Source organism: Cannabis sativa, chromosome 3 (genome assembly GCF_029168945.1).
Source record: "Cannabis sativa cultivar Pink pepper isolate KNU-18-1 chromosome 3, ASM2916894v1, whole genome shotgun sequence".
NCBI classification, from domain to species: Eukaryota; Viridiplantae; Streptophyta; class Magnoliopsida; order Rosales; family Cannabaceae; genus Cannabis; species Cannabis sativa.
Genome location: NC_083603.1, coordinates 6,090,908 through 6,111,321, shown reverse-complemented (window position 1 = coordinate 6,111,321; position 20,414 = coordinate 6,090,908). Strand labels below are relative to the sequence as shown.

The 20,414-nt window shown below is 29.5% G+C and overlaps 1 protein-coding gene across 1 annotated transcript; it reads right to left on the bottom strand.

Moving 5' to 3' along the window:
* Positions 1-1,802: 1,802 nt before the first annotated feature.
* LOC115711514 (pentatricopeptide repeat-containing protein At1g62720) lies at positions 1,803-4,963 on the bottom strand. The gene is made up of 2 exons (XM_030639867.2): positions 4,773-4,963; positions 1,803-4,216 (listed from the first exon to the last, which is right to left on the bottom strand). Exon 2 carries the CDS (start codon positions 4,138-4,140, stop codon positions 2,050-2,052), a length of 2,091 nt encoding a protein of 696 aa, XP_030495727.2. The 5' UTR covers positions 4,141-4,216; positions 4,773-4,963; the 3' UTR covers positions 1,803-2,049.
* Between the last annotated feature and the right edge of the window lie 15,451 nt (positions 4,964-20,414).

Genomic DNA, 20,414 nt, shown 5'->3' with positions numbered 1-20,414 from the left:
CTATTCATCGCTAAACTTCATCCCTAATCTTAAATTTAGTTTATCATTACAAATACATCGCTAAATATTGCAAAAAACTCAAAAACCATAAAAAAAAATAAAAAAAAAATAAAAAGAAAAAAAGAAAAAAAAATGCACAAAAAATTCAAAATTCAATTTTTGGTCAAATTGAAGCCAAAAATTTAAAACTTAGAGATTGTTTGGCTTCATAATTTAAAAGTTGTTTTCAAATTTAAAAACAAAAAATAGCTTTTAAAAACTAATAGTGCGTTTAAACTAAATTTTAAAAAAAAAAAAAATCTAAAAACTAACTAAAAATTAGAAAACAAAAAACATTATGTTATTTTCTATTTTCGAAAACAATTTTTGTTTTTTTTTTTGTCTAACATATTCTTTTTTACATTTTCGATCACATACTCGGACCTAGATCTGGACTCGAACTCCGAAACCCAAACTCGAACCCCTAACCCATGTCCAAGGTCAGGTCAGTCCCAGGGCCATGTCTACGGTCGAGTGGTCCCAAGACCAAGTCCAGGTCCAAATCCAAGTCTAGGGTCCAGAGTGGGCTAAGTTCATGTCGTAGTATGATATAGAATATTAAAAAAAATTTAGTAAAAAAAATTTAAAAATAATTTTAAAAAACATAAACCAAATACTATTAAATTTTTAAAATAATAAAAAACTAATCTTTACTCTCTTTTTTAAAAACACAATTTTAAAAGCTCAAAACCGAGAAACAGAGTCAAACAACCTTTTACTCATTCAGAGGAAAAAGATTTTGATTTCTCAACAAAAGAGACAGTTTTGAAATTATTATTGGGCACCGATGGTAAAATACTTCGAAATTTAGTTATCAAAGAAGCTGTTCGAAATAAAGAAGCCTTTGTTTTGTGCACAGTTGTTGATACATATAATTTGATGCAAGATTTGATGAAAGTTTTAATTTTTAATGGAAATGGAAACTCATCTGGACCTGAAAGCATGTTAGAGCTCAGAGATCAAGTATCTAGAATATGGTGACTTCTTCAATCCTCTGAAAGTTTCGATCCAGCTTCTTTGCAGCCCCTGTTACAAGTGCTTCAACAACCGGAGGGATGTAGTCTGGGCGGGCGTGTGATTGGAGGGATCACTCAACGTTTGGCTACTCGGTTACTACTTCAACAAGTGCTTCGAGTGCCACCAACTTCATCTGCCTCCTCTACCACTTAAATTTCATCTTATAGTTTCAATTCAAGCATAATCATATACTAATATTTGTAAAAATATCAAAATCATAAATCCAATACCTTACAAGTTACACAATTGTGAACTTTAATTTAACATTTGTAGAAAAAGCTCCATCTTTGAACATCTTCCTACATTAAACTGCTACATCTTCTAGTACACAACTTTTCTACAAACTGTTTGAACAAATATCATCCTCTAATCAATACTGTTCGGCTGATACTTCTTTTGCTTTCTCGAAATGAAACTAATTCTAATAGAAAATATTTCATATTATCGAAGACATATGCTTGAATAGCCAAAGATGTAGGTAAACAAAATCATAAAAACTTGCCACATCCATACTTACTGTTCGACATGCGACAAAGACAGAAGTGAGATTTTCCATCCCACGTCAACCCGATCTGATCTGAAGTAGACTTATGCGGTACGAGAGAATCATACGAAAACATTTCCGAGCCTGCACAAACTCTGCAATAGAAACACAAAGAAAACACCAAGAAACATGGCAGAAACAATACAACAAATACTAAATAATCAAAATAACAAAGCAGTGATGGTTCCAAGATGCTTGGTTCAGAATCAAAATGCAACATTTGTTAATTGAGAAGTTCGGCTCATCTTCCTATTTTACGTCTGCAGATGAAGACAACAAACACAGTGGCAGAAATGGGCGGAGAATTGATGAAGTTGGTTGTTAAGAATTCCTTAATGAATAAAAAAATATTACAATCAAGACATAAAAAACACAATGTCTCCTATGTCCCATTATAAATAATATTTTACAGCTTTACAAAGACAGATATACTGTAAGACCCAAAAATCTCAGTTCACCTGACATTTATAAATTGCTCTATGAAGAATCTCATAAGTTATCTCATTAGGTCCACAACCTTCCATTTCCATAGCTTTAAACAAAGAGAGAATTTCACCAAAATGGCCTCTCCAGAACATTGCCCCCATTATGGTGTTGTAAATTTCTACACTTGGCATAATCCCTTCATCTAACATCTGATCTCTCAGCTGGAGGGCAACAGATATCTTCCCTTTCTTGATAACACCTCTAACTAAAAATCTGTAGGTACAAAGATCTGGTTTTAGTCCCTGAAAATACATGTCCTTCAACAGCTGCTCCACCAACACATCGTTACCCTCTTTTACAAAAGCGTCTATGAGAACATTGTATGAGATCATATCAAGTATAAATCCTTTATTTTTGAGATGTTCAAAAAGCTTCCAAGCCATTTTGACTAACCCATTATGGCACAATTTGTGAAGAAGCAAGTTAAAAGTTATTTGGTTGAATTTCAGCTCATTGCACATCATGTCATCCAATAACTTCAAACACTGAGAGGATTTTCCTAACCTAGCAAAGTATTGAATCAAACTAACATAACTTACACCATTAAGCTGAAGATGCTCATTTCTCATTCGACACAAAACCCGTTGGATCAAGGAAGAGTTGCCCTCTTTGCATGCAGCAGACAAAATTGCATTAAGGGAAACCAGGTCAGGCCCATTTGCACCCCACTCAAAGCAATCTAATAGTTCCAAAGCTTCCTGGACCTTGTTCTCCATACAAAAACCCTTTATAATTGTGTTATATGAAACATTGTTAGGCATAAAGCCTCTTTCTGTCATATTCTTCAATGAAGACAATGCTTTATCTGACTTATTCTTATGACATAAACAATGGAAGAAAATATTATATACAACCACGTCCAAAGTAAAGCGCATTGAAATCAAATCAGACAACAGCCTGTAAGCAATATCAATCTTACCCCTTTTTAGTAGACTTCCACCCAAAGAAGCATATGTATATGAATCGTAGGAAAACCCTTTTTGATCAATCAACAGGAAGATCCGAGCTATATCTTGAAATCTATCTTGAAGACAAAGCTCACGAAGAATAACATTGTATGTAATCAAGTCTGCTTCACACCCTTCTCTTTCCATCATAACCAACACATCTAATGCCTCTTCAATCTTACCATTATCACAAAACAACTTTATCAATGTGGTGTATGTTATTACATTGGGCATACACCCACAACTTCTCATTTCATCTAAACAACATAGAATATCTTGCCATCGACATTCTCTACCAAATCCATAAATTAATGCAGTGTAAGAGCAGATGTTATGTACAATGCCCTTTTTCTTCATCAAACAAAATAATTTTAGAGCAATGGAACACTGACCTGATCTACAAAAAGCCCATAGAATCGAATTATAAACATAAGAACCATAAATGTGACCCTTATGCAGAAGAAGAGAGCTCACTTGAAATGCCTCCCTAAGCATACAAGCTTTTTTAAGCTTAGAGATCAATAAATTTAAGCTGCTTTCGGTCAGGTTATAGTCCAATCTTAGCATAAACTTGAATACATCAAGTGAATCAACTAAACTCCCTGCCTCCAACATTTTCTTCAATATCTTAGACAAGGTCGTAAATGAAGGCGTAAACCCACAAGCAAACATTTCTTCAGCAATAATGTAGCTATCTTCTAAGTAATCACGAGATAGCATCCCATTGATAAGGGTATTAAAAGTTGATGCATTAGGAGGACCAAACTTTTTCATGGAATGATATAGCTCAACAAAGGCCTGCTTTGGCAATGGTGCATTCGATGATTTAAAGAAATAGTATATCAAAGCATTATAGTCATAAATAATTGGCTTCCCACTCATTTCTTTCATGGAATCCAAGGTATACAGAGCTTCACTCAAATGGCCGGATTTCGCATAACTCTGCATCCTAAACTGCAAATCTTTATGGTCAGAATAATTCACATTGTTCCCTTTTATGACATCATAATCTCTAAGTGCATTTGTACAAGAAAACTTCACCAAATTAAGACCATGCTTCAAAATTTTGCTCGACTGCCTGACTATAGAACTTTCACAGAGAAGCATTATACGAAAATAATCATTGTAGACCAAACATTGCAACTAAACTGCATCAAGCTACTCCACCAAATAGATTCAGTTTCTGTTTAAGAACAAAAAAATCAAAATAAAACACGGTTACAGTTCACAAATACCCTCAGCTAAACTTAAGAGCTACACATTTGAATTGAAAACTCAAAACATGCCAAAGAATTACAGAGTCAATATTCCTCAAAATCCCCTATTACATTCAAATTTCTCATTATAAATCCGAAAAGGAAGTATGACTAGAAAATAACTAATTAAGAACAAAGAAAATCACAGAAACTATCAACATTAAAATGTAAATCATTAATTCTTCTAATATATTGAAATTGAAAGCGTAGTAACAATTTTTAAGAGTACTAGTGTTCTCAATCTGCAATGAAACCACGCTACAAGTTACATTTCCTTTCCCCTTTCTTTAATTTCCTTCGAAATAAGTGATCTGTGTATGTACATATGAAGAAAATTCTGAAAAATATATAGCTGAAATACAGAGAAAAATCATATGTATACATAGCTTAAGTAAAGCAGCACAATTTTGAAGCACATATGATCACTTATACAAATGTTGTAAATATAGGGCTGAACAGATAAAGATGGGAGATTGAATGTACCTTTCTGTTGGAGCTTGGAGTCGCCGGTGGCCGTTGTCGAGGTCGGCTGGGGCTGAGGGAGTGAGAAGCAGAGACGTGGAGAGAAGTGAGAAGAAGCAGGGTTTAAGAGGTTTCTTACTCTTACTTTCGAGGTGTTCCGGTTCAGGTCTAACAAATTTTAGGGTTTAGGTTAGTGAAAGTGTGACTGTGAGTTTGAGAAGTATTTTGTTTAAAATATAATTTTTTTTAAAGGTAAATAGTTGCATAAATATTTAAAATTTTGACTTACAAGTATAAATTTAATGATTTTTTTAGCGCACCTTTTATAAAACTGTAATTTTCTTTTAGTTTCATCAGTACAGACTTTGTTATTGTCAGGTATAAGACCCAGATTCTAAATTATTTGGTCTAGACAAAAATATGTAATATCGGTTACTTCCAAATTTTTTTTAATAGATTTAAAACAGAGCATGTACTTAGAGTAAAATTACGGGTTTATAAATATTGAGTACTTATGCCACTAAAAAAAATCATTGGGTTTATGTCACTTATAAACTTAAAACTTTGAGTACTTATGCCGCTATTTACTATTTTTTTAATAATAGAGATTGAAATTTTTTAACTAAAAAAGAGAGAGATCTAAGAAAAATATATATATAATTGATAAATTTATATAAAAGAATTATTTTATGATTTCAAAATTGTTGTCATTCCTGTATTTTAATTTTGATCAACATTATATTCAAAGTAGATGTTATCATTGTATCTTATTTATAGTGGCTACTATCATTCTCAATGAGTTTACTATACATAAAACAAAGGCTAAATATCATTTTGGACCATGTGTTTTGTAAAAAATACTAATTGAATTTTGTGTTTTGTTAAATGACAAAATAGACTTTATATTTTCCAAAATAGTAAAAATAAGACCATAGCTCAATTTTTAACAATTTTATTTTTTAATATAACTAACTTTAAGACAATTTTAATACGAACAGATACAAAAAATGTAATCAGTTTTGTCATAACAATTCTAGATCAGATTATTATTAAGTTTTATTTTGACAAAAAATTTGTTCAGGGTCCTATTTGTATAATTTTAAAAAATACAGGGTTCATTTTGTCATTTAACAAAACAGAGAATCTAATTGATAACTTTTACAAAACACATGGTCCAAAATAGTATTTACCCTAAAACAAATTAATCAAATAATGAATTAAATACTCACTTTCATACAAACTTTATAATGGAGAAAATAATAGAAATTGAAGAATTCTTAAGAAAAAAAATAAATAAGGATCTAACAAAAAGATAATTGATAAATCTATATAAAACTCATCCTATAAATTTAATAATTGATGTCATCACACATACGTAGTCATCGCTATATTTAAAACTAATGTCATAACTGTAGTACCTAAGTGGATATATAATTTTTTTTTAGAAAAGAAACACTCACAATATTAAATATTAAAATAATCTTTTTGTTAGTTTTTACTGTTAACATTGAAATACTGTTGAATCTATAAATTAATTATAAAATAATTAATTAATGGTACAGTATATATATATATGATATTTTATATAATACACATATAATTAAGTAGATTTTTTAAAAAAATAAAAAATAAATAAATTACACATATAATTAAATAAATTATATTATTATTATACATTTACATTGACTTGGCCTGCCATATATATCTGTTGAGAATGGTTCCATCTCAAAATCAATTGGTATTGGTTATTTTGGTATACCATGTTGAGAATCATGGGTTTCATCTCAAAACCAATTAACAATGAGTGGAGTAGCCCATGTTCTTATATATGGCTCAATTCTCTACCATTTATTCCATGTGGGACATATTGTCCACAATTATATCAATCTTGAACTAAAAAAATAACAAATTTTAATGTGAAATTACCATATACTTCTTATGGCGTTTTAAGACCTGCATGTTCGATCCAAATAAAAATAATAACCTAAAGAAAGAGTTGAGAGTAAAAAATGTCAAAAGATATATTGAAAATTAAATAAAGCATTTATAAATTGCTGTTATCTTTCAGAAATTAAAATACAATAGGAAAAAGAAATAAAGAAAGAAAAAAAGGATTGAAAGAAAAATATGTATGATATATATAACGATTTGAAGGTCTTTTTTTTTTTTTTTTTTTTTTTGATTGTAAAGATAATAATTTGAAGGTTTAGTTATGCATTTTTTTTTAAAAAAAAAATAATATTAGATAAATAGGAAAAAAATAAGAAAAAAAAATATGAATAAAGTGATTGATATTTTTTTTAGTTGAGTTAATCAGCTAAATGAGAAAAAAATTGTTTGTTTATTTTTTATGTTAATATTTAGTAAGAAAAAAGAGAGAAAATGTAATATCTCTAAAAATATAATTACGTTTAATTAGACATATTTTTAAAAATATGTAATTATATGAATATTAAAGTAAGGTTATAGTCTTACTTGAGTCAATTATGAGATAATTAGTGACTTCTGAGTAAGTAATAATTGAGTCTAATTCATTAATTATGGAAATTTTATTGAAACACGTGAGTATTATATATGCTATTTTTAAAATAAAATATTTCGAGTTCGGCGACAGTGAAAACTCAATGGATTGGCCAAGAATATCATGACGGTAATAGAATAAGTTTTATTAGGATTATATTGGATTGTTTTAGTATTTTTGAGTTGTCAAATTATTCGGGATAATTGACATTGACCAAAATACTCCTAGAATATTAACTAACTAAAGTGTTTAATTGAAGTCATTTTACTAAGATTTATTATTTTGTTTTATTTGATTATCTAGTAAACCATAAGCTAGGTATTTGATTTATTATATTAGTTTAGATAATTAAGAGTTAAATCAAAAACCTAAGAAATCACCCAACTCTCTCTCTCTCTCTCTCTCTCTCTCTCTCTCTCTCTCTCTCTCTCTCTCTCTCTCTCTCTCTCTCTCTCTCTCTCTCTCTCTCTCTCTCTCTAGGAGCTATACAGTCTTGAGGTAAGTTTTCTTGGTGATCTTGAAGGTTTTAGGATTCTAAGGTTAGGTTTTAGAGGGTTTTTTTGATAATTAGGTTATGTGAATGTTTATATTTGCTAGAGTTTGTTTTTGGATGTAAATTAAGGTTGTTTAAGCTTTAATTTTATGATTCTGAGGCTGTTATGCTTTGAGTTGGGTGAGTTGAGTTCAAGAACTCAACAATAGCGAGTTTACTATTTTGATACTTTTATGTATTTTGAATGATGAAGTATGTTAATTTTATGTTGTTAAATTGTTCTGAAAAGTTTCAATAGGTTTGGAGAAGTTTTGGTGGGGTTTGGTGTGAAAAACTCAAGTTTGTGCTGTTCTGTAGGAAAAACATTTTACCATTTTTACAGCAGAGGACCGTTTTTATAGGGCAGAACCCAGAAAAACGGTAGTCCATTTATAGGAAATGGTGGACCATTTCGGAGTGTTTCCAGTAGCTAGATTTTGTGTTTTATTGATAAGAGTTTGTCTGGTTTTGAGTTTAGGTCTTGGTTCGGGGTAAATTAAGATTTTTACCAATTGTAGTCGTCGTGACATAGGGCCTGTGATCATTGAGTATTATTCCACTCAAGTTAGCCCGCACACCTGACTTTGGACTTGAGGTAAGAAAAGTCAATTGTATCACTTAACATGTCAAAAATAAGATACATTAATTACCGTTACTAAGAAAAATATTACTTTCTTTTGAAACCGTTGATTGGTTTCTTACTTATCGGTTGCTTGATTAAGCAACAATAGTGACATTAGAAACTTGTTGATAACGAGGGTTAAGGATGTGTTATAAAGTATCGAGTTTCAGCTTGTCTTATAAGACAAATAGTTAGTTATTAGCATTTAATTACGCTTTGACTAATTGCCTAAACTATATGTTGCAATGTATGCTCTGTGTTATTAAAAATGTTGTGCTACATGTGATGCTTGTGTTTTATTTGTTTTTATTGCTGAGTCTTTGTGACTCACGAGTGTTTTGTGGTGCAAGTAAAGGTAAAGGGAAAATAGATCAGCCATGAGTCAGAGGTCTCTCGACAATGCACATATTAGCCTCGCCATCTTTTGGTTCACAGTGGACAGGATCTATCTTTTGTAATCTTTTGAATATATAGTAATATTTTGTAACAAACTTATTTAATGGTTCTTTTGTAAAAATTTGTAACAAAGGGGATTCCCGAATCCAATAATATTTTGAAAAATAGTTTAAATTATACTTAAATTGACTTTCTAAATTTTTTAATTAAATCACATTTTCTTCCTAAAATCTAAAATCATTAAATCACATTTTTATTTTTAAATTAATTAATCAATTAATATTTATAGAGTTAATAAAAAAATTAAAAAAAAAAAAGAGAATTAAGAAGAGAACAAATAGTGGTATTTAAAGAGATTTTAAAATATCATATCACCGTCTCATATTTTTCTCATATATATATATAGATTAGAAAAATATTAGGAAAGTGAGTAAGTTGCCTTCTATAACGTATTTTGCGTCATAAATACTTAAGTTTATATCTTTAACTGTAATAATACTTAAGTTAAATTTAGATATTTACACCATAAATTACTCTTTTTTTTTATTTATTTATTTATTATTATTAATAATAAAAAATAACTTTCATCAATCATAAAATTATGTCATTATAATAGAACATAATTTAAGAGATAAATCAACATATATGATATGTAGAGAAATAAGAGCTACCTGCCAAAACTTTGTTTGCAAATAGTTTAATAAAACATAAAGAAACATTAGAGAGATTATTCAATAAACTCTTACAATCATGAATGAACCAACTGACCAAATTGTAAAAGCATGCAAATTAGTGTCATATTTTCCAATGAACAATGGTGCCTTTATAGAGTTATGGGGTACAAATATAATCACCTTCCTTTTTATTTTCTAATATGCATAAATTTTTCTTTTAATAGAATTCGACAATGAAATATATACTAAGAATTAAATTATTGTGAATTAATAAATCACCCAATTTTTTGTTTGAATCAACATTTTTTTAAAGGCAACCAATGAAAATTAAAGAAAGTGTCCTTCTATTATTATCAAAGATATAGAAGAAAAGTGGTAGGAGCCATCTAATTTGAAAGATTTGACTACCTTCATTTATTCAAATTGTCCTTTAATAAAGCCATCTATTTCACATTATGAGTAAGTACCAATGTAATTTAATAAAGAAAGAAGTTGAGGGAATAATAATAAGTAGAAGCATGAAATTTGAGGACCCTTGTGAAGGAAAGAAACACACTTGAAAATTCTTGGAACAAATGGGAAGTAATTGAGAGAGAGTAGTAGGACCCATAATATTATTTTGTTTTTTTTTTTTTTTTTTCTACACTTTAAAATAATTTTTTTTTTTTTGTATTTTTACGGAATTCTACATAGAAACCCTTATTGCAACTAGCGATACAACCTAAATTGCAACAAAAAATCATACAGAAACTCCTATTGCAACTAGCGCTGCAATCACTTTAGAAATTCAAACTGTAAATTTGAAAAAAAAAAAAAAAGTTAAAAAAATAGTATATGAAGTAATTCTCCTATTATTTTTTTTAATTTTTAATTTTCAAAAAATGTATATTGATTTATTTGATTGTAACTAGTAAAACTTTGGTTATATCTAATTTATTGTAATGGTAATTGTAATAGAATCATGATTATTACTATAAAGTTAAAATAACTTTAGTACTTTCTCTTTATATAATCTTAAATAATAAAGTGAGGATAATTTTATCAATTTATCACTTATTTAAATATTCATTCTAACAACAAACCAAACATCCAATTTTGATTACTATTCTTATTCCATTATATTACTATTATCTTACATCAAAATAAACATCACTTTTTTTTTTTTTTTGACATAAAACATCACCTTATTTCAGTCAAATGAACTGAAAGATCCCAACTTGGTGGGGGCCCAATAAGTAGTAGCAGTGGGCCCAACAAGTTTGAACATGAACAAAGAAACATATAGAACAAAACTAGAAAAGTGGGCTTGGGCTGTTGAAAGTGGACCCACCAAGGAAGCTTCATCATCCATTAACACAAACACAATAGTTTCCCTTTCTTTTCTTTTTTCTTTTTGATAAATACAATAAATAGTTTCCATTCTTGCTCCAAGACATTGTACTTGAAAACAATCATGGCTTGTATATTGATTAACCTAAGAAATTGCATTGATTGAAAATATCAATAGCAGCTCTAATACCATACAGTGATAAATCTTGTTACCAATATTATATTTATTTTTCTTAAAAGAATAATATATTTTAATAATGCTACTATTAGGAAGTTGTATGATGTGTCATTTTTATTAATTGAGTATTGTACTTGAGAGATAACAAGCTTTTTTTTTAAATAAATAAATAAATAAATAAAGCATTTTTATAAAATTAAACTAAATTAGATCTCATGGTCATTACAATACTAAACACTAAGCACGATTTTTATTTTAGCATAGTGTACGAGCCCTATATTAGCTCTAGTATGGTAAATTACACTCGAAGCAATATCACACAATTTTTCAAATGTGTGTGCTATGAATGTATTTTGAGCATTCTTCATCTACATTATAATTTTACGGCACTTATTTACTTTGAGTTGATACTCCTTAACGAAACAATAAGGGAAATTTAAATTAATATTCATGCATTTGGACAAAATCGGTGCACTAAACTTAAGTATATCAAAGTTAGTTAGATAGGTCACTTTTTCATTAAATCCAAAAATACCCCTCATAACTCACCCATCATCTCTCTCCCCTTCTTTATTCTCTCTATCTCTTTTGCTCTCTTATTCTCACGCACACGAAGATCCTATCAACCCACGGCTGCCAACCACTGCACCTCCAACCGAAGACCACCGACGACTACCAACCCAAGACCCAAGATCTTTGAACCACGACCACCGCGCCATGAATGTAAGTTTCCATTTTTTTTTATTGTATTTTGTGTGATTTAGGGTTTGAGTGTATGATTTTATTTATAGGTTTATTGATTTAAGAATAAATTACATGATTAAGAGTTGATGTTAGATTTAGGGTCGAAAATGGTTGGATCTGTGTTTTGAGTAGAAAACTAATTTTTTTGCCAGGCCCGATAGTAATGCTTTCCTGTTGTTAAAATGAGTAAAAGTTGAAGACGAAGGTCCGATGATGGTTTAATGATACCTATAAATGTAGGATATGATCTGATGGTGGTCTGATGCTTTCGTGACAAGCTTAATGAATGAAGTTTAATATTTATAAAATGTAGAATATAGTCTGATGATAGTTCGATAGTGGCCTAATACTACTATTTTTTATGTACAGAAACATAAAAAAATAATATGTAACATCAAGTCACTATCGGACCACCATCAGTATGAATGAGAATGGGGAGTGTGGATGGTGAAATTAGAAGAGAATATAAGAGAAACGAATATTATGAATATTAATATAAAGTATACATATTTCTTTTAATTTTGATAAGCTTAGTGTTCAAAAATTTTTATATATAAATGTAAGCATATAAATTAAATTTTTTTAACAAAAACAATTATGCATATTTCATCTCCTTTTTAGAGATCAGCTTGGTTTTTAGTGTACCTATAAATAAATAATAATTTATTATTCAACAAACACTCTTTTGAATACAAATAAGAATTTAATGTGCAAACTAAGGTACCTTAGTGGTTTACAAAAGATAAATGCTAGAAGACATAAATGGTAGCTATCACCATTCTAAAAGTATATTATTGTTAGTACGGTTAACTATTAAATCTCATATAATTAAATATAATAATTTTTAAAAAATATGATTAATAAATTATAAAATACTATTACTACTCATTAATAACCACAAACATTCACCAAACTTTATCCTAAATATATATCTAACTTATTATATTAAATTAAATTATTATAATAAATAATAACGATATCAATTATCAAGTGTTCATTAATCGAAAGAGAAGAAAAGTACATCAAGCAAACTTTGACCCTTCGATGATATTAAGGACACTTTAAGCCAGCCGCCATAATCAGTCCCACATTAATGATTTAGGAAATTTAATACCAATACAATAATATTCAAGATTAATCTTTGGCTTTTCACAATTTTTCTTTTTATGTGTACATTTATTAAAATGTAAACTAGAATTAAAATATAAAATAATTAAAAATATTATTTTATTATTATTCATTAAACTATTCAAGAAAATTATAATCATTTTACTTTGTTTATATGATAGGTAAATACTATTATAAATTCTTTGTTTTGCAAAAGTTATCATTTAGACCATCTGTTTTGATAAGTGATAAAATGGACCCTGTATTTTCTAAAATTGTACAAATAGGACAATAAACTAATTTTTTATCAAAATAAAACTTAATAATAATCTGATCTAGAAATTTTATGACAAAACTAGTTATATTTTTTTGTATCTGTTCGTATTATAAATTATCTTAAAGTTAGTTATGTTAAAAAATAAAATTGTTAAAAAATTGAGCTTAAGGTCATACTTTTACCATTTTGAAAAATGTAGGGTCCATTTTATTATTTAACAAAAAAAAAAGGTCCGATTGATAACTTTTGCAAAATACAAGGTCCAAAATAGTATTTACCCTTATATGATTAGGAAAAATAATTGAAATATTTTAATTTAATAAAATTATCATCATGTTTTCAAAATTATTTTATTTTGTCTTTGTATGCAAGCTTGGAGCCGTTTGATATTGAAACTATGATAATGGGAGGATGACAAATAAATTAAAATGTGTGCTTTTAATAATGAATAAGTGACTTGAAGCAATTTTGAAACAAAAATCATTATAATTGTTGAATGAAATTATTCAAAGAAAAAAGACCTTTCATATGATACTATTTAAAATAAACAATTAAAGTGAAAAAGCTAAGGATAAGCATTGCCACCTTCTTCTTTTGGTTCACTCAATGAGAAACTAGTGTAATGAGAATATAATTTCCAAAATTATTTAATGAAAAATTAAAGATAAATTATTAGGCAAGTACTATAATATCAATGGTTGATTTTGATTCTCTTGTGATCTTTTTGGTTGAATAAAGTATATTATTTTATTTCTTAGTAATATAGAAACCTTTTATTATATTTATTCTACCTTTAAAGTAAAGAAAAAGTAAGAACAAGGTACAATATCGTAACTTAAACCCCAAATAATAATAATCTAATTGAATATATTAAATCAAACTCTGCATTGTAAAGTAATGCAAATTTTATCATGCAATTATGGTATTTATCATCTTTAGAAATACTAATTAATCAGGAACTTTTATATAAGTTTCTAAATTTGATTAAATATACTTACATTACTTTAAAATTATTACTATTTTTTTTTCATTCTATATCCCTCCCCAGTCTCAAATCACAAAAAGTTGGAGCAGATCTTTGATCTTTCATTAGTATTCTCATTCCGGACGCATACATCAAGAATCCAGTGTGCAATTCATTTTGATAAGATAGATAGATTGTCCCCTATTAGTCATATAGGTAAAAAAAAAATTGTTGTGCTCCCGGGAAATCAATTCTACTTTAAACTAATACTTACTAATATTTTTAGCATATGACAACTTTAGTGTTATTCCCAAAATACCCTCCCCATTTACATCAACTCCCTCTCTCTTCCCATTCTGCCTTCTTCTTCTCACCTGATTTAAATCGGACCCTATCAGACTGGACATCGGACCCATCAGATTGGACATCGAACCCATCAGACCTACACATATTTAAATTTTAAATCAATTGAAGGATCCATCGGACCCATATCGGACTAGCATCGGACCCATCGGGCCTTCTTCTTTTTCCTCAAAATTTTTCAATTTCACAGATCCGACATAAATGTTTAACAAAATTTCCTTTAATCTAACAAAATTTAAGTTTCACAAACAAAATAAATCTTTAACACTTTCGGGCCCAAAAAAAAAACACACATTTGACATTGTTATGGATGGCGTGCACCGTGTGGGTTGTGGATCCGGTCGTCGATTGCCTCGTCGATAGGGTCATGGGTTCGGTCGTCGATTGGGTCCACCGTGGGTCAAATGGGGTGTTGCACCGTCACCGTGGGTTTGAGCGTGGTTTGAGTGAGAGGGAGAGAGAGAAGGCTGATTGGTTTGGGATTTCAAATGTGTGGGGTATTATGGGAAAATTGGTAATGTGGTCATCTATGGCCAATTTTAATACATATGGATTTATGGAAAAAATATTAAGGTACTTTATGCATATTTAATCAAATTTCTTAAATAATTATTGTGTTGAAAATAAAATTCAATCATTTAGTTACTAAAATTACCATGAAAAATAATTATTTTAAAATTTATTTTCAATATTATAAATTATTTAAAATTTTACGAACATATTATAACTATTATTATAGACGACCACATATGTATTTTATTATTGAGAAATTACCTCATATACTTTATTTTATTTTTTTTTTAAATTTACGGTTTGAATTTTTAAAGTAATTGCAGCGCTAATTGCAATAGGGGTTTCTATTTAATATTTTGTTGCAATTTAGGTTGCAGCGCTAGTTGCAATAGGAGTTTTTATATAGAATTTCGTAAAAATGTAAAAAAAAAAAAACTGTTTTGAAGTGTAAAAATGAAAAAGTCCCTTTATTATTTCTCTAAGTACTGAAAATAAAAATAATATTCCTACTTTATTTGTACCTAAAATTTCATTAAATAAGCTTTATTAAATTGTTTTGTGAGAGTAATGTAAATTAAAATAAGGCTAATTAGTAATTTTTTTCCCCGAACTTTGACATGTACTAAATCGTACCCCCTGAACTTTTTTGGTCGTTAAAAATTCTCTCCGAACTATTGAGATTGTTAAATTTAAGGACTTTTGTCTAACTTCATTCAATTTTACTGTTTCAGTGATTGTTTATGTACTAAACCATGCTCCCCAGACTTTGATATCTACCAAATCATGTCCCTCAAACTTTGATATGTACTAAATCATGTCCCTTGAACTTTCATCCATGTTAGAATTTTTTTACTAAAATTAGATAAAAGTCCTTAAATTTAACAATCTCAATAGTTCGGGGGGAATTTTTAACAGCCAAAAAAGTTCAAGGGGCAAGATTTAGTACAAGTCAAAGTTCGGGGAGAAAAATTACTAATTAGCCTTAAAATAAATATGACACCATATATATATGTATACATTTATGAGCATTGTTATGGGGAATTAAGATGCTTAGCATTATTATAAAGTGACGTTTTAAAATTAGTTAGTAATTCTTTATAATCTTTATTAAAATAAAATATTTAGGACCTGATATTAAATTGTATCAATAATAATATTACACATCACAAAAGTGCGAAGCACTATAAGTACCCTTTAGTATTTTTTTGTATTTATACATTTGCCTATCGAATGTATAACAATATAAAATCTAGTTACTCGTTGAAATTAAATGAAAATTTTAATTTATGTGTATTAAATTTTTGAGTATTGCTATTGGGCACCTGTGGTGCCTAGCACTTTCTCGACATGTTGCGTTGCGATTGGCTAGCGATACTCCCTAAAAGTTATTATATTAAACTATATAGGACCCGATACTTAATTGGACCAATAGCGATGTTGACACATAGGAAGATGCTAGGCACTACTGATGTCCTTTAGCATTTCTCTAAATTTTTGGACACCACATCCAACATTTTATTCCATCTAATTAGATATTTAAAAATAATATCTAATCCGATTACAATTAAATATCTAATATTTGACAGTCAGTTATAATTGAATCCGTCGGTCATTATTGAATTTAATCGATTTATACCTACATGTGTCCTCATCCCAACAAGAAAATTCTCTACACCTTTCCACGACAAACCGATTGTGACGTTACGGCCATAAACCATTTGCTCGCCCCATTGCATAATTTCAACTACCAAACTCTCCGCCCTATTTTTATTTTATATTATCTTCCACTTTTGGTAAGTATTTACCAACTATTTATCTTTTAATAATTAATATGTTCATTTTTTATTTTTAATAACTAATATTATTTTGAAAAAATTACTACAAGAGAAAGTGATGTATTATTATATTAGCATAATAAATTAAAATATATAAAACTTAATATTAAATTACACAAATAACTAAATATATATAATTATAATAATATTATTTAGGACAAACCATACTTAATAAAAATCGTAAGTAAATTATTTAAAATTTATTAGGTAATTGTAATAAATAAATTATTTATTTTAAATTAAATATCAATTTTAGTTGAGAAAGTCTCTTATTATTTTTTCTAATATGAAATACTTATTACTTAACCTTAATTTAGATTTAGATTTATTAAAAAAATGATATTAACGAAAAAATCACCTGAAAATTACTTTTTTTAACAATTAACAACATCAACTAAAATTTTGACGGCAAAACCTACTGAACTCCTATTCCGTTTTGCTCTTTACACTTTCGTCCAAAAATTTCACTGAAGTGCCATAATGGATTGTCCACCTGTACACAAGTGTACACGTGGTAAATTTCCATTGGTCCACATAATATTAATTATAAAAAATAATTTAAAATTTTAAAAATAAAAAAAAATATATTGTGTTACTATTCTTTTTTTTTTCTTAACCCTAAATCTCTCTTTTCCTATTTCTCTCTGCTTGTGCAGCGTCAGAGCCACCAACGGATCAGGAGACCACAAAATCAAAATCCCCAAGCCCTTAGCCCCGAAACCCAAAACCCCAACCTCCCTCCTCTCCCCGATCTCTCGAGCTCACCCCCTCTCTCTCTCTCTCTCTCTCTCTCTCTCTCGTCTTTCTCTCTTCTCCTTTAAATAACCATGGCAAGGCCCGACACCATTCGTTCTCAGTCATCCAAGCTCGAACCAAACCCCAAAAAATCCAAAACCTAAACCTCTCTTCTCTCCCCGATCTCTCTTGCTCCATCTCGTTTCTCTTTCTCTCTCTCTCTCTCTCACGACTTAGACCAAATGAGTCGGTAGGTCCAATGGGTTGTGGTGGTTGTATCCTGTGACGATGAGTGGGTAGTGCTCGGGGTAGTTCAACCCAGTGGTGGTGTGGCGGTTGAATCTGGTTTGGTTCATCATCCATGGTAGATCTGGGTGGTGATTTATAAGGGTGGATATGGTGCCTGGGTATTTGAGAGAGGAAGAAATGAGATGGAATTTGGGTTAGGGTTTTTAATTTTGAGGTATTTCAGAAGAATATAAAACATAACAGAAAAATATTTTTTTCATTATTGTTTTATTTTTATAATTTTTTTTAATAATTAATATTAGGTGGACTAATAAAAATTTGCTATGTGTACACTGTGTACATGTGGACAATTTACTGTGGCACTTAACTGAGATTTTTAGATGGAAGTGTAAAGAGAAAAACGGGATAGGGGTTCAGTAGGTTTTGCGGTCAAATTTTTGGTTTATGTAATTAAGTATTAAAAAAAATAAAATTTAAGTGGTTTTGCCGCTAATATCCTTTAAAAAATTTATGATAAAAAACTATGTTTGTCAAATATATATAATATAGAAAATACACATAGAAAATTATAGTGTTTTGACTCTGATGCTTGAGCCACTTGAGCCTACTCTGTATTTTGAAGAGTACTATGTGCATGTTATTATGACCACCTCCTTCACCTTCAAATGGAGGTAGATTCACCTACTTATAGAGTTGAATATTACAAAATTATGGTCATAATGGATTCATCTTTGGCCTTTAAAGATCACATTTAGGGATACCATCGAGAATCAATCGATAGCCTCTCGACATGTTTCGATAGTTTTTCAATTATATGGTTAGAAATGTTGTCCTTAAAATTTCTCAACTATTTTTCTGATAGTAATGTGACATGTTTTTGATATTTTACTGTGTGTGCATCCATTTACATAATTTAGGGTGTTTCTTGACTAAGTATTTTTTTCATTATTATTAAATTACACGACCGACTGTGTTTGTGCTTGTACTATGTGATAGTGTTTGAGGTGTTGAGGGTTTTAGTTTGATCTTTGAAAACGAATGTAGTATGACGTTGATATGGTTGAAATTTACATCACCTTACAGAAAATACGTGATATTTTATATGAAGAGTTGGAGATTGACTCATTGGAGTATGATTTGAAGGCAAGTATTTTTTTTTTTGGCTCAAAACAGTTTTTACTGTAATGTCATTTTCGACACTTTGATAGTTTGCCGACAATTTTTCAATATAGTCACGATGCTTTTTCGAATTTTTTTCAACAATTGGTAATTTTAAATAATGAAACTCTCCTACGTATCCTACTAGGACATTTTCGATGGTTTTTTGATAGGATTTTGTGTTCACGATAATTTTTCAATGGTCTTTCGATTTACTGCATTTGATTCTTTTGCTACGCTTGTAAGTATGTTTCTCGATAATTTCTCGGTAGTTTTTGCAATTATTAGGCACATTAATTTGAATTAAACACAACATTTTGGAGTAATGATTTTGATACTATCCCGATAGTATAGCGCTAATATGTAATTTCATTCTCAATATACTCTATTACTTGAACCTATCGGGATACTATTGAAAAAGCATTAAAAAAAACCACATTATAAACACCATCATCTCAGGAATCAACCCTCAGAATATTAAAAAAACTAAAATCTCACTAAAATAAATACAAAGCACATCTAAAATCACAAAAAATTAAAACACAATTGTTGAATCTCATTTTCAAAAACCTAACAACTATAAAAAAAATTGTTGCAGATCGTCATCCTCTAGTTCGTCTTCTCAGTGGTGGTGATGGAGGACAAGGATCAGTGGTTCTCGGCCTTTCATGCTCTGGTTCGGTGGGCTTTTAACAATGAGGACACGAAAGAACCACATGGAATTTCTACTTTTGAAAGTTTGGAGCTTCTGGCGTTTTTATGCGAGAGAGATGGGAGAAGAATAGGTGGTGCTAGAAGAACTTTGGGCCTCAGTGGGGGGCTTCTAGTGGTGGCAACAATGACGAGAAGGGAACTTAGGGCGTTGAGGTTTCTCTTCAGATCTAAAGAGAGAAAAAAAGATAGAGAGGGAGATGTTTTTTTTTTTTTTTAAGTGAAAGAGGGCAGAATGAGGATGTTAAAATAAGCCAAAGATAAATTAGTATAAAATTATTTGAATTTTTTTAAATACATGGTAAAGTCTTAAGCATATTTGATGACCCTGCTGATAAGAGCAATTATAGCAATTGTAAAACTCTTGAATTAATGACAATTGAATGCTTGACTGCTATTTTTGTTGCATGGTGTGTGTTCACATCTTTTGTGTTGATACTGCATGTTTTGCTCAATATTGTGAGGTCCCTTTTTTTGATACCGTGAGATCTCTTTTAGTGAAGTCATTCACACGGGGAACTTAGAACTTTCAGTTGTGCTTATTTTTTTAGCATTGCTATTAAATACTAATGTTACCTATCATTTTCTAGAGGTGGCGTCTAATAATTGGTAAGCAATATTTCTTAAGAGTTGTTATATTAAATTATATGAGACTCAATGTTTAATTGCATCAATAGCGACGTGACAGCGAGAAATGTGCTAAATACCATTGATGCCTTTTATCATTCTTTTTAATATTTACAATTGGTTGTATT

Excerpts from the sequence above, each read along its gene's own strand:
- LOC115711514 (XM_030639867.2), bottom strand. The coding sequence starts at position 4,140 with ATGCTTCTCTGTGAAAGTTCTATAGTCAGGCAGTCGAGCAAAATTTTG.